Source organism: Microcaecilia unicolor, chromosome 5 (assembly GCF_901765095.1).
Source record: "Microcaecilia unicolor chromosome 5, aMicUni1.1, whole genome shotgun sequence".
Classification (NCBI taxonomy): domain Eukaryota; kingdom Metazoa; phylum Chordata; class Amphibia; order Gymnophiona; family Siphonopidae; genus Microcaecilia; species Microcaecilia unicolor.
In genome coordinates, this window is record NC_044035.1 from 76,321,483 (window position 1) to 76,346,160 (window position 24,678).

The following is a 24,678-nucleotide window of genomic DNA, read 5'->3' on the forward strand; positions in this document are numbered from 1 at the left end:
GCCAATCACCCCCAGACTCGACAGGCTAAAAGTAGCCCAGGAGTAACCCTAGTTACGAAGAATTCAGGAGCTGGTAAGAAGCTGTCCACCACCTGCTGGAGATAGAGATATACTGACTGATGGAGGGGCTGGTGGTCCAGTATCACTCACTTCAATTAGTAATCTCTATCTCCACCTGCTGGTAGACACACTACCCACCAGTTACTGGATTCATCTACTGCATGAGCTAAGGAATTGGACGTTACACTTAGCCGGCGAAGTGCTGAATATTCACGGCTAGTCGGTTAGTCGCTAAGTACTAATGTTCAGTGGAGATAACCGGCTATCTCACACTGGCCAGTTAAATAGCGCTGAATATCTGTCAGTCTGTCATTAGTCCGTTTGATTTACAGCATCTTTTTAGGTTGGGGTGCCAAGTTGGATTATTTCACTGCAGATGAATACTGTTGCTCCTGAATCCCTGCTCTAAGACAGTCGGCAAAAAAAGATGCCCTTGTAAGAAACTCTGATCATGTATTTATCTTTGAAGACGTGTTGACTCTGCATTTTAAAGACGGGAGTGTAACTTGGATTTTCTTGAGAATTGGCCAGATGCTATATGCCACGTGAGCTAAGTATGAGGTGTAGCTATTTTGAACAGCTGTATAAGTTCAAAGTTGCTGTTTTGAGCTGTGGAATGAAATGTCTGGATAATTCTTTTTTTTAACTGATGTCCTTAATGACTATAATTTGACTAATCAATGTTGAGATACTTTTTATTTGAATATGTGTTTTTCGTCTGAACTTTTTGACCCCGTTTTGAGTTGGGTTACATAAGCATGGGATTTTTCCAGATTTTTTTAATAGATGCTTTTATGGAGTGTTTTGGCTTATATCCTGTGAGGGGGAAGTCTTTTTCTTCATAGTTAAGGATTTGATAAATTCATTCTTCCTGTTAAGAATATTTTTTATTAAAAAAATACATGTGGATGGTCTTGTGACCCAATGACTGGAAGTTTGTCCTTATTAGTTTGGTATTTTTTGTTTATTGTCAAAACAAACTCAATTCATTACCTGGAACCTCTGAAGTGGGATGAGGCTAAATGGTACATGAACAGCGTCAATACTTGAGGGATATCAAGTTACATAAATTCTGAATAGCATTACAGTATATATCCCAAACCAGTTAAACTTGTTGCAGGATATGCCCCTGGTTTCTATACATGGTGCACAAAACTGTATGCACAAAATCGGGCATGTGCCCAATTTGCACGCACAGCTTAACCAATTAGCACTAATTGGGAGCTAATCAGTTAGTGCTAATTGGCAATAATTAAGAATTTACATGCACATCTTTCTAGGTGCTATTCTATAAAGATATGCATGAAAATTCTTGTGCGTGGATCTAAAAATGTTGTGTCACCATGGGAGAGGAATGGGTATTCCAAGAACTTGTATGCACTGTTACAGAATACCTTGATCTGCACCGAATTTAGATGCGGGGATTTACACCAGGTTGTAGCTAGTGTAAATCCTTGTGCCTAAAAGTTAGGCGCAGATCCCGGCACTAGGCCCTGCTCTATAAACAGCTCCGAATTCGGAACGCTGTTTCTAGAATAGCATTTAGTGCTCACTTTTTTCAGCACCAAATATAGGATTTGGTCCATGATGTTTTTCATTCTCCTACAGGAAGCTGGTGTTTATAGTAAAGTCTGGTATGCATCTTCCTGTGATCGCAGAGCTGCAGAAGAAGCATTGCACAAATCAAACAAGGTGAAAAAAAAGTTTTGATACCAAGGGACTTGTGCAATAGAACTTGCAATAAAAGTGTGTTGCATGTAAACTGTTTACATTTTAATGTACAGGGTAAAATATCTCTTAAGAAGTAATGCCAAAGTGAGTGCCCCTTGTACTAAACTGTGCTAGTGATTCCCGGTGCAGCAAATGCGGCACATCACGTTCAATTTGAATGGGCTTTGTTGCATTTGCTGCACAGGAATCGCTAGCACTGTTTAGTAAAAGTAGCCCTATGTGTTTGCCACACTAGTATGGTACAGTACTGTTATAGGTCAGCCAGCACTATTTTTAATATTGGCAGTATCATGATAAAAGGTAGTGTGCTGTTTTTTTGTCCTGCAATTCTTCAGCATATTTTCCATAAGGTACACAGGGTGGAACTTCCAGATAGAGGGAAGAAGATGAAAGGATTAGTTGTCGTATACAGCCCTTTTGCTTCACGGCTGACAGAAGGGAGGAATGTGAGCATGTAGGCCTTTCTCTCTCTATGGCAGTGGAGTGAGTGCTCACCATTCTTCTGCCGCAGAAGGGTGGTACATATGGCCTCTTGCTCTTCAGGCTTGGACATGAAGTGGAGGAGGAGGATGCCTCTTGTAGCACTTTGGTCCCTTTATTCTGCTTTGGATTTATTAGTACCAGTCAGCTTTTGCCTAGTCTTGATATACCACTTTTATTAATCAGTCAAAGTAGTTTACAATAATAAAATACAGAAAATATACAAAGAAAAGAATGCTATCATTTCATAGGAAAGAAACACTTAAAAGACCATACAGTCCCCCAATCACAGCAGCGACACCCAAAAACATTGCTGATATCATTCCCCACGCTTTCGTACAAAAATAAGTTTTTAGGTTGGTGTTAAATTGTTTAAAATTAGGGTCCGTTCTTAACTCCAAAGGGAGTTGATTCCATACCACCAGTTGCCCACTAGTAAAAATCACTTACCCTGGTCACTGTTAAGTGAGCTGGACCATTGCTGGGAACCATAAGCAAGAGCTCTCCAGCCTATCTCAACCTTTTCTCAGGAACATAAAACTGAATCAAAGGTTTTAAATAAAAAGGCATTCCCTCATGCAATAGTTTATATACAAAAGTCAACATTTTGTTATCCTCCCTATATTCCATTGGTAACCAATGGAACTGCTTGTATAATGGTGTTACATGCTCCCTAACACTCACAGCTCCCAGCAGACAAATCACCACAGACCTAAATATAAAACATTCCCATTGTCCAACCTCACGATAACAAAGAAATTCAACAAAACATGCAGGGTTGCTGTATGAAAATAAGATCTTGCTGCACGTAACATACGAAGGGCTGCAAAACCCATTTTCACTAACCTAGAAATCTGTTTATGAAAACACAACCCTGAATCCAAAATCATCCCCAAATACCTAAAGTATTTACTCACTGTTACTCTCCCCTCAAAAGCTTCGGAACTAATGCAGGGCAGATGACCCAAAAGCCAACAAACTGTTTTATCAACATTCAATATTTATGCACCCATATCCAATCGGTGATCAACCTCAAGCAATCCTTCATGGGTGTCAAATCCAGATTCTTTGGTGAACAAAAACCTACCAGTAGCATATCATCTGCATATATGTACACTTTTTATCAAGGTCTACCGTTAGGCGCGCGGCACCCAGAGCGGAGGCCCTGGGTGGATCGGAGTGGACCTGGGTTTCACCCCGGAGAAGGCTGTAAGGATATGCAGATGAGCTGCAAGTCCTCCACAGCACCTGAAAGGCAGCCGGTGGTAGAGCTGGGCACCTCTCAGCTGAGGAAAGGCTTACCAGGGGTTAGGCCGAAGCCAGCATTCCTCCCCCTGAGGGTCGCCTGATCTGTCTCGCTGCACCCTATGCCTGGAATAAACTTCCTGAGCCCCTACGTCTTGCCCCTTCCTTGGCCACCTTTAAATCTAGACTGAAAGCCCACCTCTTTAACATTGCTTTTGACTCGTAACCACTTGTAACCACCTGCCTCCACCTACCCTCCTCCTTCCTGTACACAATAATTGATTTGATTTGCTTACTTTATTTTTTGTCTATTAGATTGTAAGCTCTTTGAGCAGGGACTGTCTTTCTTCTATGTTTGTGCAATGCTGCGTATGCCTTGTAGCGCTATAGAAATGCTAAATAGTAGTAGTAGTAGTAGTACTGGATTAGCCTAACCAAAAGGGCTACATAGTGAATAGCATTTGGGATAAAGAAGAGCCTTGTGTCACACCATACTCCAGCTCATAACTAGCTAACTGTACCCCCTGATCGTGATCAAAAAAAGTTCATTCCACCAAAAATGACTGAAACCAGGGCAGTACACTACCTTGCAAACCAACCACCCCCAGTCTCTCTATCAGCCTCCAATGATCTAACAAATCAAAGGTGGAAGCCAAATCCAGAAAAATGGCCTCGCATCCACCCCAGCTTAAACATCACTTAATAGCAAAGTCAGCAATGATTTCATCCCACTCCCTTTCCAGAACCCTGCCTGAAATGGACTAAGGGCCCCCACCTTCTCCAAATACTCTGTTAATTGCTGGAGAACCCATCTTTCTACTACTTTTGACACCAAACATAAATTAAAGACCAGTCTATAATTATCCACGAGATTACTCTCTCTCCTATTATCCTTCAAAATTGCTTTCTTCCACTCTTTTGATACCAACCCTTCCTCCAAACCATCTGATTTATCAAATCCTTCAACCCTTGCTGTTCATTCTTAAGCCAAGAGATTGGTATACTATCCAACCCCCAAACTACCTTTCGATCCTCTCAAACATTGATCAAATACCACCCTTAAAGGGTACTGAAAAGAACTCCCTCAACTATCAATCCCTCCAACCCTTCCCCTCCCTGCAAGCACTCCTTTTTTTACACAATTAATAATTTGCTAAACATTGGGAAAGGTTCTCTTATCCAAATCTCACAGTTTGGGTTTCCCAATGTTCTCCCTTGTCTCCATTGCTTTTGTTTTGTATATATGGTAAAGAACATTTCATGGAATAGTAGCATGTTAATCAAAACAGAATGTAATTCTTTTCTATGTACAACTTTAATGATTTCTTCATTGTTTTTTTAAATTAAAATTAGGATGGATCATTCCTTGTACGAAAAAGCTCTGGGCAAGATTTAAAGCAGCCATACACATTAGTGGTTTTTTATAACAGAAGAGTTTTTAACATCCCTGTACGATATATAGAATCAACAAAACAATATGCAATGGGAAGAGAGAAAAGTGGAGAGGAGGTAAGTGTAGGAAAGTATATAAGAATTGTACCAGCATTTTGTCTCTAAATGTGACCAATGAAAATCAGTCAAAATACCACAACATATTCTTTGGAGGAATCCATTTTCTATTTCCCAAAGTGTCCATTCTCAAGTCAATCTACTAGTTTTTAAACAATCTGTTTTGCACTAACTTGTCTAAACCTCTTTACCAGGCAGGTTCCTCCTGCTTATCTCACCTTCCATATTAATTGGAATCGGGGCTAGGCTCTAGCACCATTTATCCTTTCCTAAGGACTGTGCACCTGAAAAATGTGTAAAACTATGGTTATTGCAGCTGTCCAGATAGTGCCACATCTGACTTACTTGACCAAAATTTCAGCCATCTTGCTGTGGCTTGCTTCGTCCAGGTGATGCTGTGTGGTCGGTCTGTGTGCTAAATTTGATGTAGCAGTTCTTGATCTGGATTGATGTCTGTTCAATCACATTTAAAGTCTTTAAAGGTAAGAAAAGTCATCGGTCTCTGTCCAATCAATTTTAAAACTGTTGAAGGCATGACAATATGACTGGACATTAATCAGATATTATGGAGTAGAGTAGCTGCCTAGGGTTCAGAACACTTGGCCAACGAGGGAAGAAGCCTGCTTTAAATCCCACTGCTGGTCCTTTGGATCTTGGGCAAAATCACTTAACCCTCCATTGCCTCAGTTAGATTGTAAGCCCTCCATAGACAGAGAAATACATAATTACCTTGCACTACTACTGAAAAAGATAAGAGCTAAATCCACATAAATAAATAAATCAACCAATCCAGAAGAAGAACCACTACATTAAAAAAAACAGCAAACTGAAACAAACAAACAGCATGATTCAGAGGAAAGCTGCAGCAAAATGGCTGAAATGTTGGTTACATGAAAATCGTATGTGGGACCATCTGACAGCTGCAATAACCATGATACCAGTCATAGAATACGTGTAAACCATGTTTAAATCTAGCTCCACTACTACTATTGACTGTATTCTGTAACACCAAATTCCAACAGCTTAACTGAATACTGACTGGAAAAATTATTAAATTTTAAATCTGCTACTAGTACACATCTTAGGGGACACTCCATTAACTATTGGAAATGATAAACAGACAGTCCATATTAATTTGTTTTGCAGATGGGTCACCAGGGCCATGGCCCTACCAGCGTTTTGGCCCATATAGCATTAGCAACTGAGGAATTTGAGGCAGGGACAGAGGTTGGTTTGTTTGATACCCCCACCACACCCCACCCAGAGCTACCAAGAGACAAAGCAGGGCCCAGGGCAAACAATCTTCAGGGCCCCACTACTGCTGCCCCCTTAACCACCACCCTGCCCCCTCCTGCAGCAGCAAACGAGAGAGTGCTCTGCCAGCTACAAGTCCTTCTTCCTGCTTTGTCCTGCCTCCTGTGAAGGACCCAGCAGGAAAGACCTGTGGCTGGCAGAGCAGTCTCTTTTGATTGCTGGCACTGGGCCCCTCCTTGGAGGCTGGGTCCAGGGAATCTTGCCACCCCACTCACCTTCCCAGCGGCCCTGACACCACCCCCAAAAAGGGTGTTCCACTGCCCATGATTTGTTCCACACCACCTCTTTTACAGAATATCCCATCTCTGTAATATGTTTCCTCAGCCTTAACCTGTTTAACCTTTATTAGGGAACCAGTCTATACTGTTTTCCCATGTGTTGCCCTTCTGTGTCTTTTTTTTTTTTTAAATTTTGTTTGTTTATTGGGATTTATTAACCACCTTTATGAAGAGATTCACCCAAGGCAGTGTATAGCAGTTACATGCTTGATATAAACACTTCACTATTCAAAGCTATTTAACTTGCTAGGAAAGGCTCCTAGCCAGTTAAATTGTCTTTTCCGGGCTACCCACTAATTTTCAGTGGCACTTAACTGGTTAGTGCCACTCAAAATAAGAGGTTAGTAATGAACTGAAAACTGGCTATTATGGAGATATTCTGGGACCGAAGTTGGCAGTTGGCCAGTTAATTACTGAATAGCACATTTAGCTGACTCCTAAAACCCAGAAGTTCAACGCTGGTGTCCAGACATGGCCCATTGCTGGCGGAATATCAGGCCCTACCCTTATAATTTTGTTAACAGCATAACAATAGTAAAATTACCAAATATAAGCATACATAAAATCAATGAGGTAAACTTGGAGATGGCAAACTGAATCCTAATAATAAGACTAACATGATACAGTATTAGAAATGTAAACATTTAAGAGCATTGTAAAGTAATCCAGAGGCATAGCGAGATGCTCAATTTGGGTGGGCCTAGGCCCAAGGCAGGTGAGCAGTAGGACCCATTGTGCTGGCCCCACAGCCTTCCCTCTGATGCAATTTCCTGTTTCCGCATAGGTGAGAGTATGTCAGAAGGAAGGCTTTGGGGCTGATGTGAACAATGTGTATCAGTCGCAGCTGGCAAAGATCTGCTACTTAAAAGGTGCACGGGACATTTACAACTTGTTATTGCGTGAATAAAAATATATATATAAAAAAAAGGTGCACGGGAGAGAGAAGAGTTGGAAGTTTTTGGCTGGCAGGGTTCGGGGAATCCCTGCCAGCCAAATCATAGCTGTGCTGCTACTGAGTGGGCCTGGGCCCACCTGTGGCTACGCCATTGAAATAATCACATAACGCAAATTTGATAAATGCCAACAGAATACAAATGATAGCATATTAGGGAACATGGAAGAACATTAATATAACATAGAGATGATACTCAATGTCAGCAAAATACAAATGACACCCCTTAACAGGCATGCATTAGAATATTTCAATAACATAGATATGATGCTAACACAGTTTATACAATTAAAAATCTTAATAGGTAGCTGAGGGGCAATTGCAGTTGAGATATATAGAAAGGACAGCATGGATAGTAGAAAATCATTGGATAAATAGATGGGTGGCTAAACTAACTGATTATAGATTATATGCACAGTTAAGTAAGATACGAGAAAATGGACTAAGTTGCAGGGTGTGCAGCAAGCTAATTCGGGTGCAGATTGAGTGGATAGTTAGCTACAACCAGAACTGCTAGTCCAAAGTGTGGTCACACCATAAATTTATTATCTTTATCTGTTCCTTTCCGAAAGCCTAACATTCTGTTTGCATTTATTACTGCTGCATAGTGCACTAAGGATTTCAAGGGGTCTTTTATTAAAGCTTAGCTCAAGTTACCTGCAGCAGGGCCCAAAGGAATAAAATGGGCCCTGCTGCAGATAACTCAAGCTAAGCTTTAGTAAAAGACCCTCTCAATGTGGTGTCCTCAATAATCATTTTCCTGGGTGAAAACTCCTACATTGGTATGCAGCCTTGCATACATACACAGAAAGCAATGCTTCTAATCTGAAACAGATTTCTCTAGCTAGTAGGACATCTGCTACAGGCAAGAAACACAGTGTTTCCATTGACAAGCAGAGTGAATCAGGCATACAAGTGGGCGACTCCCAAACTAAGGCTGCTGAGTGTTATAAATAATATGTCCATTGTCCAACAGCAGCCTGCTCACAGATAACTTCATCAAATTTTGCATAATTATAGCGACAGATTGGACTATACAGCTCGTCCAGGAGTGGGAAACCTGTGGCTCCCCATTGACTTTTATGTGGCCTGTGAGATCAGGGGATGTGTACACAGAAAATTTAAATAACTAGAGTTTTGGCAATTTTAAATGCTGTATTTCAGAAATATTTTCATAATAGCCACTCTCACAGTTTGTTTTCATCATTTTTAGTTAAATTTTTTACTTATTATCACAGATCTATGGAGCTGACATTATGTAATGGTGCATTGTGTCTATTGTGCGGTGGAGTCGGCGGCAGTGGCAGCCAAAAAAGCAAACAGGATGCTAGGAATTATTAGGAACAGGATGGTAAATAAGACCAAGAATATTATAATGCATCTGTATTGCTCCATGGTGTGACCGCCTCACCTTAAGCTCAAAAATATAGTGGAATTATAAAAGGTTCAAAGAAGAGTGACCAAAATGATAAAGGGGATGGAACTCCTCTCATATGAGAAAACGCTGAAGAGGTTGGGGCTCTTCGTTTGGAAAAGAGATGGCGGCGGGGGTGATATGATTGAGGTCTACAAAATCCTGAGTGATGTAGAATGAGTAGAAGTGAACCAATTTTTTACTCTTTCAAAAGTACAAAGACTAGGGGACAGTCAAGAAGCTACATGGAAATACTTTTAAAAAGGTGGAAACATTTTTTTCCACTTAATGAATAGTTAAGCTCTGGAACTCGTTGTCAGAGGATATTGTAACAGCAGTTAGCGTATCTGAGTTTTAAAAAGTTTGGACAACTTCCTGAAGGAACGTTCAGTCTGTTTGAGATAGACATGGGGGAAGCCACTGCTTACCCTGGGATTGGTGGCATGGAATGTGCCTACTATTTGGATTTCTGCCAGGTACTTGTGACCTGGATTGGCCACTGTTGGAAACAGGATATGGATTAGATGGACCATTGGTCTGACCCAGTATGGGCTATTCTTATGTTCTTATAGTACTGGCATTCATGCAGCCCTCTGTATATAAAGGTTGCCCATCCCGATGCTAACCAAAAGCATTGTCCCCAACTGAAGACTGAGGTGACACTTGAAGTTTGCTGAATCTTCTAGCCAACAAGACAACTTGGAAAGAACATCTTCCAGGTAAAGAGCTTCATCAATGTGGATTCCATGGGCTCAAAGGGTAGTATAATGATGCTGAGATCCCAAGCCACACAAGGCTTCTGCATCAGTAGTATGACATTAAGAAGCTTCTTCATGAATCTGGAAATGATTGAATGCTGTGAAGCTGAAAGTCTGACTATGGTGACATGGAGGACACCAAAACAGGCCCTTGATCATTAATGAAACACTAGATGTTAAATCTCTCTTCCTTTTAAATGTATAGGTTCATCTGGTGCAAGTTTTTCTTGCATCCACCAGGATATCTTGAATAGGCATTGGTAGACTAGAGCAGAAAGTAGCTGTTGCTCAATTTCCTTACCTCTTGTGATTAAAAAGGTTTGTATACAGAAGGCTGTCCCTGTTCTGCATTATATAAGTTAGAAGAGATTGAAGTTTAGAGAGAGGAAGAATTGCCTGTTTTGAAATTAGGGAATCTATCTTGACAAGGCCAATGAGGCACTATGAAAATCAATTATGCTGGATGGGGTTTTAAATTTGTGCAGTGTTTTACAATTAGAGGGATAGGAGAATAACTTCCAAAGAGTAGCCAAGTCAACTTTACGATAGACTGAATAACAGAGGGGGCGCTTTGCATTTTTAATTCTAGGAAACAGATCAGTTTCAGGAATGTTCCAGGTTCAAAACTGTTCATGCTTTGATGGTCTAGAGATCACTTGTGGAGCTGAAGAATTCTACTTGAGCTATCCAATTCTGATTGCTCAGGATGGAAGAGACCTGCATGTTTACACAAGACATCATAAAGCTTCAAATTCATGCTGGTTCCTGGCAAAGGCAAAGTGAACCTTAACCTATTTATTGGTTGAAATAAAACAGGCTAATGTGAATGTTAGAGTGCATTAAAACTGACTTATCCTAAAAAAGATTTGAAAAAAAAAAACACTCAGAGAGCAAAATTGGCCTGAGCTCCAGCTGCTTGATGTGGTGCATTCATTTGGATTGTGAACTGGCTCCATGCATTAGTCGAGACAAAACGGGTTCCCCCGTTGATATTAGAAGGAGACAAGAATGCACCAGTGATACAGACTATGCTTCTGTTTCAGTTGAATTCGAGCTTCCACCACTGTAATATGGTCTGCAACGGAGATGGGGCAAACTGTCATACAAAGAAATGAGTGTATTGCTTCTAGTTGGAATCTGAGATCCTACTGCAGTCTTCTCATTTTTCAATACAATGTGTAGCAGTGGCCCTATGACCTAAGCTCAGCAAGAGGTTTTTGGCTGTGATCACTGGAGAGCATTAAACCTCCTGAAACTAATGTATTGGTAACATGGGGGGGAAAAAAAGTTGCGTCAAATTAAAGTCCATAGAACCCAGCATTGTATCTCCAACAGTAGAGAGTCTGGGTCACAAGTACTCAGCAGCTCCCAAAATATGCATCTGTTTCTGTAATTCGCTTCCAAGGATGAGCAGTAGCTCCTCCAAATTGACCTGGCCTATACTTCTTATAGACTTTTCCTCTGAGAACCTGTCCACACCACTTTTGAATCCTGCTGCATTAATCATGTCGACCACATCCTCCAGTCACAGATTCCACAGCTTACTTGTGTGCTGTGAAAAAAACAACAACCTATTAGTTTCAATGTGCTAGACTTTAGTTTCACACTGTCCTCTTTGTTTTCATTGTTTGAAAGGTTAAAACAACCATTCCTTATTTAACTGGTCAACTCAACTCATGATTTTATAAACATCTATCATATCCCCTCTGTCATCTCTTCTCCAAGCTTGCAGAGTCCTGACCTATGTAGTACTTCTCCCAAAGCTGTCTTTTTACTAAGCTGTAGTAACAACTGGCCTGTAGTCGTGTGGGAACGTGTTTTCGGCACGCACTGGGACATTTTTTTTTACTGCAGCTAGGAAAAGGCTTTTTTTAATGGGGGGGGCAGTAAATGGCCATGCACTAAAATTAAAAGTAGTGTGTGGCTATTTACCGCCTGAGCCCTTACACCACCCACTGACCTAGCTGTAAGGGCTCAGATGCTGAGCGCACAACTGTGGCCACACTGCCAATTACTGTCACAAACTCTCCCACAGTAGAAAAATATTTTTGACCGGGGAAACGGCATGCAGCAACTTCAAAATTATCACTGAATGGTGTGCTACCCAGGCGGTAGTGTCGATATGGCACATGCGCTACACATGCCATAGGGCACCTAAGGGAGATGTTCTATTTCATTCATTTTTGTTGCCCTTCTCTGACACCTGGTGGAAAAAGCCTGCAAATAGGTGGGAATGGAAAACAAAATGAGGATGTTATAATGCCTTTGTATTGATCCGTGGTGCGACTGCACCTTGATATTGTGTTCAATTTTGGTCACCACATCTCCAAAAAGATATAGTGGAATTACAAAAGCTACAGAAAGGAATTACAAAAGGTCTAGTGGAGTGGAATGGGTAGATGTGAATCATTTGTTTACTCTTTCCAAAAATACTAGGAGGCATGCGATGAAGCTACAACATAGTAAATTTAAAATGAATTGGAGAAAATATTTCTTGACTCAACGTGTAATTAATCTGGAATTGTTGCCAGAGAATGTGGTAAAGGCGGTTAGCATATCGGGGTTAGGTTTGGACAGCTTCCTAAAGGAAGTCCATAGACCATTATTAAAATGACTTAGGGAAAATCCACTGCTTATTTCTGGGATAAGCACCTAAAAAAATGTATTGAACCTTTTTGGGATCTTGCCAGGTATTTGTGACCTGGATTGGCCATTGTTGGAAACAGGATGCTTGGCTTGATGCACCTTTGGTCTGTCCCAGTGTGGCAATACTTATGTACCTATTCCCCACATATTCCTTTTGAGATAGGGCAACCGGAATTGTATTCCCAAGCGTTTAATGGAAGAAACAATTAACTAGCTGGTCACACACAAGAACTAATACCAGCTGGACTGTAGCACAACTTGCTTATCCACTCCTACTCTAGCTGAAATCATTTCCTGTATCTTTTCTGAATCCAGGTGCAATTTTTCCTTAAGTTAATCACCCTGTCCAACTCCTGTTACTCTACTTTATCTATTTAAAAAGTTCTACCTTTGCTTACACCCTATATTTCAACAGGTATTCTGTGACATTGTAAGCAGCATACTATGCCATGGATATTGTTCTTTGAATGTGTTTGCAGCTGTAATTATCTATTATGTTCGTATTTATTTTTTTGCTTTATACCCTTTCTGTGAATTTCTTTAAAGAAGCGGTAATAAATTCTAATAAATAACAAGTCTAAATCTTACACTCAGCCGATTTACATCCCAGCAGCTGGAGCATATGTGGAAGCTCTGGCTCTTTTCTACACACTGAGGGTAGGAGCAGAAAGCCCTACTTCCAGCTGTGATGGCACAGCTGGAGAAAAACTAAAAAGTAAATGTCTGCTTCCTTAAATGTTTGAATAAAATCCCAAAATCTCAGAAATTAAATAAGAGAGAAACTCTTCTGTACCTAGACCCTAGAGCGCTTTGTTTTTCATCTGTTTGACATTGGGGGTGGGGGTGAAACAAATCAAAACAGATTAATACCACCGAACCACAGGAAAGACTGTGCATGCCAGAACTTTACATTTACTTCTGAGCTCTAGGAGAGGTGTTTCAGTCTGAGCTGTGCAAATGTCATGCACCTTTTGGTCTGACTCAATCCTACTTGTTAAGTTTGCTGTTGACATGTATCACTTCAGACCTGTTCCCAATAAATGTCATCTGCAATTCTGACAACCCAGTACCCAACCTCAACAGGTCAGCTTCAGCTACTATTTACACTTAGGCCAGAACTCTTGTGTGGGGTTTGGGTTGTTGGTTTGTTTGTTTTTTTTGGCAATTTACTTTAAACAGAATCTGACTTCTAATTAAAAAAACAAATTATATTCAGTCATTTTGGCCTGGCAGAGTGCAAATGGCATCAATCACTGAAACACTTGGGCAATATATATTCATAGCAGCTTGGGAAAATGAAGCTGAAGCATATAAGAGGAACTACAGCCATACAGATGCAATATGCAATTCCCGTACATTATTGAGCAGATACATGGGTGGACAAGGACAAAAGCAACATCTAAATGCACCACAGCACAGAATGGTGTTTCAAGGTTGTAATCTCATTTGAAAGGGGGTAGATGCCATAACACCTTCTGAAACTAATCTTCAAATAAACTCTAACAGGAAATATATTTGTTAGCATATAGCCCCAAGAAAACTTTCTCCATGGTCCTTTTACTGTCAAGAAAAATGTGCATAGTTTGCATGTAAATAACACATATTTGTTTTCTGGCAAAGTTTCTAATCAGTTACTGAAATATTAATAAGGTGTGATGTTTAATATCTTTTTTTTTACTTCCTCATTGCAGTATTTTGATAGTGTGGCCGATATGATACAGAATCATCAACGCAAACCCCCTCGTGTTAATTGACAGTCAAAACAACACAAAGGACTCAACTAATTGAAGTATCCCATCAGAGTTTCATAATCAAACTGAAAATGCTAATTTGGGATATATGTTTCATCTTTAGATTCTATGAATAAGTGGATGCAATAAGCAACCAGCAACTTTCTACCTGAACAAACACAGAAGCCCATACCACAAATGATTGAAAAGTTTTCAGAATCTTACTGTTGTGAGACTGGACCTTATAAGACAATTTGCTGGAGGTGGTTCTAGTTAAAGATCATTAAAAGTTCAAGGTGGATCTCTCTCCAAAAATAAACTTTATGTGTTTTGGACATTGTATTAATTTCTTTTGTACTAAACAGTAAACACAAAAAATAAGGAGTGCTGTACTTAAATATCAAAAACAAATAAAACCTCAACATATTTCCTCAGTCACTGCCTGAACTTTCTACATTTAACACAAGCCCCTATTTACTTACCTTTTGGCCTCACAATAGCAAAGTTATTGTACACTGAGGGGGCCTTTAGTAATGGCATCAAGACCTTAAGGTGCAGAAGTTTGTTGGTATTGTCCTGTTTCCACATACTAAACTGTGAGTTAATGAATTTTCAAAATATCTTTGCGGAGTAGGTGGATGTAAAGAATGGCCGTGAATGCATAGTCAGCTAACGTGTATACTTACGTGTGCTACTAGATAATGCAGATTTAACGCAGGATCACTTAGGGAGCGATGTAGAAAACTACCGCAGGCTACATCACTCCCTAACAAGTAATTACCTACTTGTTAATAGCTGCTATAGGGTAAAAGGATTTCTGCACTGTTCATGCCCGCAGCAGACAGTGCACAGCATATTAAAATGTATGCCAAAAGCCTATTAATTAGCCCATGGCAATGCAGGGTTGTGCGTTGTCTGCAATGGAAGCTCAATGCTGTGGAGGACTTGCAGCTCAGCTGCATATCCTTACAGCCTTCTCCGGAGTGACACCCAGGTCCACTCCGCCACTCGGCAACCGCTCTAGGTGCCAGGGGCATTTTCTCTTACATCTAATCTTCTTCCCAGTTGCTAAAGTTACCTCAGTCATTTATGGCCCCTATTCACATTCTCTCCTAGCCCTGTCCCTTCCTAATCTTTTCCCTCAAACCCTACCTCTCTCCGCTACAGGAATTCACTGCCCATCCATCGACTTCATCACCTCACCTTCTCTCCTACCTCTTCCTCCCTCTTGGCTTTAATCTCCGCCTCTTTCTTCCGTCCATTTTGCCTTCCCCATTCACCAAATACTCTCGCCTTCGACGCCTTGTGGCACACCTTCTCACTACTCTCCTCCGCTCTCTTACGCCTTCTCTTACTCTCAGCCGGTGACATCAATCCCAATCCTGGCCCCCTCACCAACTATTATCCCAACTCTACAGATCTCACCGCGACCTCTCTAACCTCATCTCTATTTCTCTACTCCCCTCCTCTCTCTGCCCTTCTCTTGCGCCCTATGGAATGCCCGCTCTATCTGTAACAAACTCGCCTATATCCAGGACCTCTTTATCTCGCGTCACCTCCATCTGCTCACCATAACAGAAACCTGGCTCTGCCCTGATGACTCTGCTTCAGTCGCAGCCCTGTGCCATGGCGGTTATCTATTTTCACATACTCCTCGCCCTGCTGGCCGTGGGGGCGGTGTGGACTATTCTCTCTCCCTCCTCCAGATTTCAACCCCTTCTTCCACCTCAATCTCACTGTTTTTCCTCCTTTGAAGTCCACTCTATCTGCCTTTTCTCTCCTCTGCCTCTTCGAATAGTGGTCATTTATCTTCCCCTGATAAGTCCCTTTCATCCTTTCTCAGTGACTTTGACGCCTGGCTTGCCTTCTTCCATGATCCTTCCTCCCCCTCTCTCATCCTTGGTGACTTTAATATTCCAGCTAATGATCCTTCCAACTCTATATTTCCAAGTTACTCGCTTTAACGCTCCTTTAATCTCCAACTATGCTCCACCTCCCCCACTCATCAAAATGGTCACTGTCTTGATCTCATCTTGTCCTCCAACTGTCCACCCTCTAGTTTCCTTGCCTCTGATCTTCCTCCTCTGATCACCATCTTATAACTTTCACACTTAAATCTCCTCCCTCCCAGTCCCGTCCTCTCTTATCTAATTTATCTAGGAATCTTCACGATATTGACCCTTCATCTCTATCCTCCCATGTTTCAAACCTCCTCTCTACTGTGGCACCATCCACGTCTGTCAACGAGGCTGTTTCTTCTTACAACAATACTCTATCCTCTGCCTTAGACACTCTTGCACCTTTGATGACCCGCCCTGTAAGGCATACAAAACCCCAACCTTGGTTGACTTCTAATATCCGCTACCTACGTTCCTATACCCGCTCCGCCGTACGCCTCTGGCGGAAATCTCGGGCCCTTGCTGATTTCCTACATTTTAAGTTCATGCTGACCTCCTTCCAATCTGCTCTTTTACGTGCCAAACAGGATTATTATATCCAACTGACCACTCTCTTGGCTCTAATCCTCGACTTCTCTTCACCACATTGAATGAACTCTCTCCTCAAGGTGCCCCCTCCCCCAACTCCCCTTCATTATCTCCTCAGACCCTTGCTGAATTCTTTCACAACAAGGTTCAAAAGATAAACCTTGCTTTCTCTACCTCACCACCTCTCCCTCCACTAGTCCGTTCCCCTCTCTCCTTCCCCTCATTCCCTTTCCTCCTTTCCTGAAGTTACTATTGAGGAAACTACGCTTCTCCTTTCTTTCCTCAAAATGTACCACCTGTTCCTCTGATCCCATTCCCCCACCTTCAATGCCATCTCATTCCTTTCTGTCACATTCTCAACCTCTCACTTTCCACTGCGACTGTCCCTGCTGCCTTTAAACATGCTGTGGTCACACCTCTTCTTAAGAAGCCTTCACTTGACCCTACTTGTCCCTCTAATTACCGACCCATCTCCCTCCTTCCTTTTCTCTCCAAATTACTGAGCGTGCTGTTCACCGCCGCTGCCTTGATTTTCTCTCCTCACATGCTATTCTTGACCCAATACAATCTGGTTTTCGCGCCTCTCCACTCAACCGAAACTGCGCTTACTAAAGTCTCCAATGACCTATTACTGGCTAAATCCAGAGGTCAATATTCCATCCTCATTCTTCTTGATCTTTCCGCTGCTTTTGACACTGTCGATCACAGCATACTTCTCGATACCCTGTCCTCACTTGGATTCCAGGGCTCTGTCCTTTCCTGGTTCTCTTCCTACCTCTCCCTCCGCACCTTTAGTGTTCACTCTGGTGGATCCTCTTCTACTTCTATCCCTCTGCCTGTCGGCGTACCTCAGGGTTCTGTTCTTGGTCCCCTCCTCTTTTCTATCTACACTACTTCTTCCCTTGGTTCATTAATCTCATCCCATGGCTTTTCCTACCATCTCTATGCTGATGACTCCCAAATCTACCTTTCTATACCTGATATCTCACCTTGCATCCAAACCAAAGTATCAGCGTGCTTGTCTGACATTGCTGTCTGGATATCTCAACGCCACCTGAAATTAAATATGACCAAAACCGAGCTTCTCATTTTCCCCCCCAAACCCACCTCCCCCCGTTTGCTATTTCTGTTGATGGCTCTCTCATTCTCCCTGTCTCCTCAGCTCGAAACCTTAGGTTCATCTTTGACTCTTCTCTCTCCTTCTCTGTCTCATATCCAGCAGATTGCCAAGACCTGTCCGTTTCTTTCTTTACAACATCCGGAAAATCCGCCCCTTTCTTTCCGAGCACTCTACCAAAGCCCTCATCCACACCCTTGTCACCTCTCGTTTAGACTACTGCAATCGGCTTCTTGAGGGCCTCCCACTTAGTCACCTCTCCCCCTTCCAGTCGGTTCAAAACTCTGCTGCCCATCTCGTCTTCTGCCAGGGTCACTTTACTCATACTACCCCTCTCCTCAAGACCCTTCACTGGCTCCCTATCCGTTTTCGCATCCTGTTCAAACTTCTTCTACTAACGTAATAAATGTACGCACTCTGCTGCTCCCCAGTATCTCTCCACACTCATCCTTCCCTACAACCCTTCCCGTGCACTCCGCTCCATGGATAAATCCTTATTCTGTTCTCTTCTCCACTACTGCCAACTCCAGACTTTGCGCCTTCTGTCTCGCTACACCCCTACGCCGGAATAAACTTCCTGAGCCCCTACGTCTTGCCCCATCCTTGGCCACCTTTAAATCTAGAATGAAAGCCCACCTCTTTAACATTGCTTTTGACTCGTAACCACTTATAACCACTCGCCTCCACCTACCCTCCTCTCTTCCTTCCCGTTCACATTAATTGATTTGATTACTTTATTTATTTTTTTGTCTATTAGATTGTAAGCTCTTTGAGCAGGGACTGTTCTTCTTCTATGTTTGTGCAGCGCTGCGTACGCCTTGTAGCGCTATAGAAATGCTAAATAGTAGTAGTAGTAGTAGTAGTAATGGTAATGCCAGAACCCTACTGCCAGGTCTGAGGCTGATGTAAAGCCCCCTGCAGTCAGTCGGCCTCATCTCCTTCCCCACTGTCCCCCTCTGGGCAGAATGTTCCTAGTGTCTAGTGGCCCTCCCAATGACCAGCCTCCCCCCACCAGGACTGATTACTGATTTAGCCCCCCTTTCTTTCCCCATTAAAATTGTTTCCCTGGTGTCAAATGGCACCTCTTACCCTGGCCCAACCAGAAGAAAAAAAAAAAAAGTAATCCCTGCCTGTCTAATAGCACCCCTGCTTCCCTTGCCAAGCCCCCCCCCCCCCCCCCCACTACCTTGAACGATGCAGGAGCAATGCCCACTCACTCCTGCCTCCACCATCAGTCTCTACACATGGTGGCACCCTGCTCCACCTACTGTACCTAGGATGTACTCGGCAGGACTGGTCTGTCATATAAGAGAGTTTTTCCCTTCCCTTATATGGCAGACTAGCCCCTGCCTAGTGCACCCCAGGATTCACCAGGCCAGGCACCACCATTTTGGAAATGACAGCATGTGGGTCTGGGGGACCCCTCCCCATTAAACACCAGGGACTGTTTCCTTTTAATTCATGGAGGGTGGGAGGGGAAGCTTAATTTTTAGTGAAGGGGTGCAGGGAAGGAGGGCTTGAGATTACATCTTTTTTTTTCAAACTGGCACCCTACCTGTCAGTGCACAAGCCAATACCCACTCACACAATGGCAGATAGGATGACACGTTGCAATAAGCTACAGCTTACTGCCACAATCAAACACAGCAGTAATTTGCAGGTAAACTGCATAATGCATTCCACGGCCAGCTTTTAGTGGAAAGCTCAAAGTAGAAACTATGTAGTCAGCGGCTCTACTGCAAGGCTTTCTGCATCCTATTTAGAAGGCCCTAAGTTCTCCCACTTAACTCTAGGGCAGGTACTGTGCACTAACCATGCACCACCTGCAAACTAAAAATGAAATAAACTACGCCACATTAGATTCACAGTTATGTCGTAGAAAATCCCACATTAACTGCAAATCTTAATATACTTTAGTAAAAGAGCCTCTAAGGGGGGGGGAGTGGTCTTTAGCACTCGTTAAGGAAATTAGGATGCTGTGTTAAGATGCCCATTTTTATACCTATGTTTTTTCCTAGGAGTTAGCACGCGCTACCGCTTTGATGATTTCCCCTTAAGTACTAATAGATGCCATAATAAACACTGTTGCTGACGCATATACTTCTTAAAATGAAGAACTGTACTATACAGACCAAGGTTACCAGAGCCCCAGGTAAATATTTCACATATGCTCCACCAAAGGAAAACAAGGTGGATCATGGGAGCAAAGCCTTTTGCACTTTTGGATATTTAAAACTAATTTGAGTTTAACCACTTTGAGCTCACACAATGTCACTTATGAGGGCCTTTTCAGACTAGTGTAACACTATAAATAGGTCTGGCACTAGGTTTGCAACACTCAAATTTCTTGGGTAGAGCTTGGAGGGGGGGGTTTATCATTGTTTAGCAAATGGATACATGTGTAAAGGTAACATGCTTTTTTTTGTGTGATTAAGGAAAAGGAAGGGTAGATACTAAGCTGTAGTTCTGATTCACTGTAGTATGAATTCTTGTCACACGTATGCCAAACTTTCATTTTACAAGCAGCAGCTATGCAAGCCAGCACATAAGTCAACCAGTACTGCCTTAGTTAATGCATCTTAAAATTCTGGCATTTTAGAACTTCACGCCTACACATGTGAAATGTATACTCTAACTGATCATATCATAAACTGAAAATGCCCAGTGCTTGTCTGTTTCTGATGAACACTGCACAAGATCAAAATCTAATCCACAGCTCTGCAGTGCTGAAATGATATACTGGCCTATGCAGCACCAACATAATATCACCTCAATAAATTTTGTTGATAAATACTTTGCATTGTTTTTTTTATTAACTGTTCACTTATATGTAGGTTGCATATTTTCAACAATGTTCATTTTCAATGCATATAAACAACTTGCTTTTATAGTTTGCTAAATCTGTAACAAAAATAATTCACTAGAAGTAGACAAACTGCATGTAATTCCTAAAAGGTTCAGATGCATAGCAACACATTTAAAGCATTCACACATATGGCTTTCTTTTAACACAAAAATATGCAGACAATCACAGTCCCGTTTAGACCATGTTCCACAGGTACATATAAGTAAAACCGTTTCACATTTTAGGCACTTGTTAATAGATGTGTTCAATCCCTGAAAATGAGTCCAAAGCCATGTGACAACTTGAAATTTTAAACCAAGTAAGCTAGGACTAATCACATAGTTCTATGGATACACTAGCAAACAGATTTCACAACCCATCAATAACAGCAATTCATTTCAATTCAAAAAGAAAACAGTTGTGCAATGTTCATTGTAACGGATATAGAAAATATTTACATTCTTAGATATTTCTTTGTATGCACAGATGCCCTGAAAGAGTCATTAAACTGTAAACTATACAACATAATTAATAAAATGTAACAGAAACCAACAGTGTTCAATATGATAGCAAAACTTCATTTAAAATTTGAAATAAACATCGGGTATTTTGGTTTTTTTTTGTGAGTACTATAGCCACACCTTTGATGCAATTTTTTTTTGTTTTTGCTTGCATTTCATACACAAAACATGCCTGCATTTAAAAAAACAAACAAACTATTCAGTTCTATTATCCTCATCAAATAAACCATGGAATTACACTAGTATATTCCAGTCTCTAGTGGCTTCCATCAAATGGCGTTGTCCATGTCCAACCCAATCATCTTGATTGTCAAATGGCCTACACAAAACCAGCAACTAAATTTAGCTTTCAGGGTATTACAAGAGGTTATTTTTTACAATTTGATACTTATTTTTGCTGGTCTTCTTCAGTGTTAATTTTAACACAAACCTCTCTTTCACAGGACTAAGAGGTTTTAGCTTTCTGTGCCTGTTCAACGGAAACTGTTCTATAGCCATTCTAGAAAAATTGCAGTCAGAGTCTAGAAGTGCATTAGTTGTTCTTTTTGACAATAAAAACTTTCAGAACATGACCTTAAATTTAGCAATGGTTTTCATTACATTTAGTACTTCAGGAACATCCACATCAGGATGATTCAAAACCACAACTGGTTGATTTCTTCGAGGGCATGAACAAGTTGAACTAAGCTGAAAGGAAGAAGCCGTAGCGTTCTCACAGTGTCTTTTGAAGCTGCCAGACTGGATATGTCAGATGCCTGATCAACATTTTCAATTTGGTTCTTTCTTTTACACTTTCTGTGCAATGTTCTTTTTGTAGGCGGTTCCCACAAATCATCCATAGGTTTCCGTTTTACACTCCTGTTCTCAATTTAGTTACTATTTCAGAATTTCTTTTGTCAGTTTTCTGTGGATGAGCTTTGCTTTTTGTAATTTTGTTCCCGATATTCCATTTATCCTTTGGGTTTCTAGCACTGTTTTGCTTACAAGTTGTTATTTCTTGTGCGAATTTGTTGAATTAGGACTTGCCAAACAGATTTTGCTGGTATCAAATTATCTGGTAAGACTTCGCTAATAATTGCTGGTCTTCGCTCATGTGAAGAGCTCTGAAGAGACTGCGTGTTTTTTAAATTTAATGAGGATGTGGAATTTATTTGGGATTGATTCTTTGAAACAGCAGGTAAACTAAGAGATGCGCTGTTCAAAAGTTTCAACAAGACATTTTTATGCATGCCTTCACTATTCTTTGGTTGTGAATTTTGATTGACTATACTATCCTGCAAAATATTGTTGGTACTGCAGTCCTGCTTGCTGCAACATATTTCAGAAGAACTGGTCTCCATTAGGTAAAATTGCATAAATAGATTGCTTCTGTTGAGTCTCTTGGTGCTCCTTCATTGATTGTAAGGTATCAGATGTTGCAACTACACCTGTCTGTGCAGTGTTGTATTGCACAACACTTGTACCCATGGGTAACTTTTTAAATAATGTAGAAACTGTGCTTTTGTTTACAGAAGATATTCCCTTTGAAGATACACCAGCTGAATCTTTAATAATCACTGGTCCACTCAATGACATGCTTTTACAGTTAGCTACCGAAGAAACAGAGTCATTAAAAGCAGCTGCTGATGAATTATACGCAATGCTTGAATTGTCCATTTTCATTGCCAGCTTTGAAGCAGATGATATTTTACCCTTGCTACAGTTAACAGTACCTAAAACCTGAGAACAGTTTCCACTGACATTTGCAACTGCACCAAATGTCCCACTGCTAAACGTCAGGACCACTCTTGACCCTTTATTTATAAGACCAGATACAGGGTCCCCCTTCCCTGTATGAGTGTTTGATAATGCTGGCTGGTTAGCCAGATGCAATGGCACAAGAACTTTCTTTGATGAGTGAACTAAAACTGCATTGCTCCCTTCTGATACTGTCAATGGTCTTATTTGTCTTGTTTTTAAAGATCCTATATCAAAAGGACTTTTTGCATTTACACAAACCTTATTTACAAACTGTTGTGTTAATACATCAGACTGTGGTTATGCATTGGGCCAACAGATGGATTTTGAGATAATCTGTCTGTTTTTTCTGAATTACATAAAGTTATTGGTATCTGTTTGGCACAATATTTATCTGAATTTGTTGTACTACTGTTTATGTTCATGTAACCTTTGGTTGTGGTTGAGAGTAAACTTGATAAACTGCCTGTTGTTGCTGCATATTTTGCAGAAGAGAGGGTATTACCAATGGACAGAAGGCTCTGCTTGACCATTTCATCATTTTAGCTTCTGGTGTAGAAATGTTTCCTCTACAAGTTTTCTTTTCAGTCTAATCTGCGGTAAATCTTGAAGCAAAATGCCAGAAGCTTGTTCATTCTGTAAGGAAAAAACAGATGTAATTTCTGGCATGGTATATAAACTATCATTATCAATACTATTTTCCAGCTGATTAGATTTCTCATTAAAGGTTTCAGGCAGGGTGTTATAAACAATATCTTGTTTTGCCTCGAAAAGGAATGTTTCACTATTACTCTTAGATGTAGACGTTAAATTGGTATCTACAATGTTTTCTTGTCTATCAATTGTACTGATTTGTGATGGTAGAAACCAACAGTCATCAGGATTCCCGTTTTTCATTGATGAGGATCCAGATGACACACTATTTATGCTGCTCTGGAGAGCAAATGACTGGTTAGGTAAATATTCTTCATAAACTTCCTCATTTGTGGGATTACAGTAATCTGTTCTCACCTTATGAACAGATTCTTGCCCTTGGCTAAATCTTAATCGTTCTGATGATGATGGTGCAGTATCATCAAGATTTCTGTCTTTCAATAATAATGGAGATCCAGATGAATCCGACTTAATATGTATGCTATTCTGGTGAGAAAACGATTGACTAGGTACATGTTCTTTAGTAGCATTTGTCTTTATTTGTAGTGTCTGATCTGTAACAAGGACATTTTCAAAGGCTCTTGACTAATTATCCTTGTAGATTTGCTACATGAATTTAGAGTGTGAGTTTGAGTGGCAGACGCTGCACCTGGAGTTCCTATCGTCTTTTCTGAGCTTGGCTGAACTGCGGTGGATGATGTATTTTGTTTCTCTATATTTGCTTTATTCAAGGAATGAGCATCAGATACTGACTGAGGTTGCTTAAACTGCTGCATATGCAACTTAATTGCATGGGCAGTTGTACTTCTAGAAGAGACTTCATGAGTTCTAGAAGTACCCTTTGAATGAAATCTTCTACTGCTTCTGGTTGGAGATCACATGCATTAACATTTTGTCCATTTGTAGGAAGTAGTTTTAATACAATGTGTTGTCGTCCGTTTTACCACCTTAAACCCCATAATTTAGCACAGTAATTTGCTGGTACAGATATTTTATTATTTTTCACCATAAGAACTGTGGGTCCATGGATTGCATCTTTTAAACAACTGGCACCAACACTCGGTCCATCTGGTTTATCTCTTATGATGGCTGCTGATGGATCTTCTCCTTCCATATTTCTTGTATATTATGATAAGTCTGATCTTTTTCTTCCTTTACTTGGTGTAACACTTCCACATACTGGCTTTGATCTTCAGATTAT

The 24,678-nt window shown here is 41.0% G+C and overlaps 2 protein-coding genes across 2 annotated transcripts in view; one reads left to right on the top strand and one right to left on the bottom strand.

The window, feature by feature from the left end:
• BLNK (B cell linker) overlaps positions 1 to 14,539 on the top strand; it is a 370,897-nt gene extending 356,358 nt beyond the window's left edge. Inside the window, 5 exon segments of the mRNA XM_030202997.1 lie at positions 1,669 to 1,752; positions 4,870 to 5,025; positions 14,079 to 14,120; positions 14,122 to 14,167; positions 14,170 to 14,539. Of these exon segments, the coding sequence (XP_030058857.1) occupies positions 1,669 to 1,752; positions 4,870 to 5,025; positions 14,079 to 14,120; positions 14,122 to 14,167; positions 14,170 to 14,198 (357 nt within the window). The 3' untranslated portion in view covers positions 14,199 to 14,539.
• Positions 14,540 to 19,025: 4,486 nt separating this feature from the next.
• ZNF518A (zinc finger protein 518A) overlaps positions 19,026 to 24,678 on the bottom strand; it is a 32,722-nt gene continuing 27,069 nt past the window's right edge. Inside the window, 14 exon segments of the mRNA XM_030202998.1 lie at positions 19,026 to 21,409; positions 21,412 to 21,454; positions 21,456 to 21,757; positions 21,760 to 21,951; positions 21,954 to 22,081; positions 22,083 to 22,380; positions 22,383 to 22,421; positions 22,424 to 23,125; positions 23,128 to 23,346; positions 23,349 to 23,396; positions 23,399 to 24,053; positions 24,056 to 24,327; positions 24,330 to 24,599; positions 24,602 to 24,676. Coding sequence (XP_030058858.1) covers positions 21,321 to 21,409; positions 21,412 to 21,454; positions 21,456 to 21,757; positions 21,760 to 21,951; positions 21,954 to 22,081; positions 22,083 to 22,380; positions 22,383 to 22,421; positions 22,424 to 23,125; positions 23,128 to 23,346; positions 23,349 to 23,396; positions 23,399 to 24,053; positions 24,056 to 24,327; positions 24,330 to 24,599; positions 24,602 to 24,676 — 3,332 coding nt within the window. The 3' untranslated portion in view covers positions 19,026 to 21,320.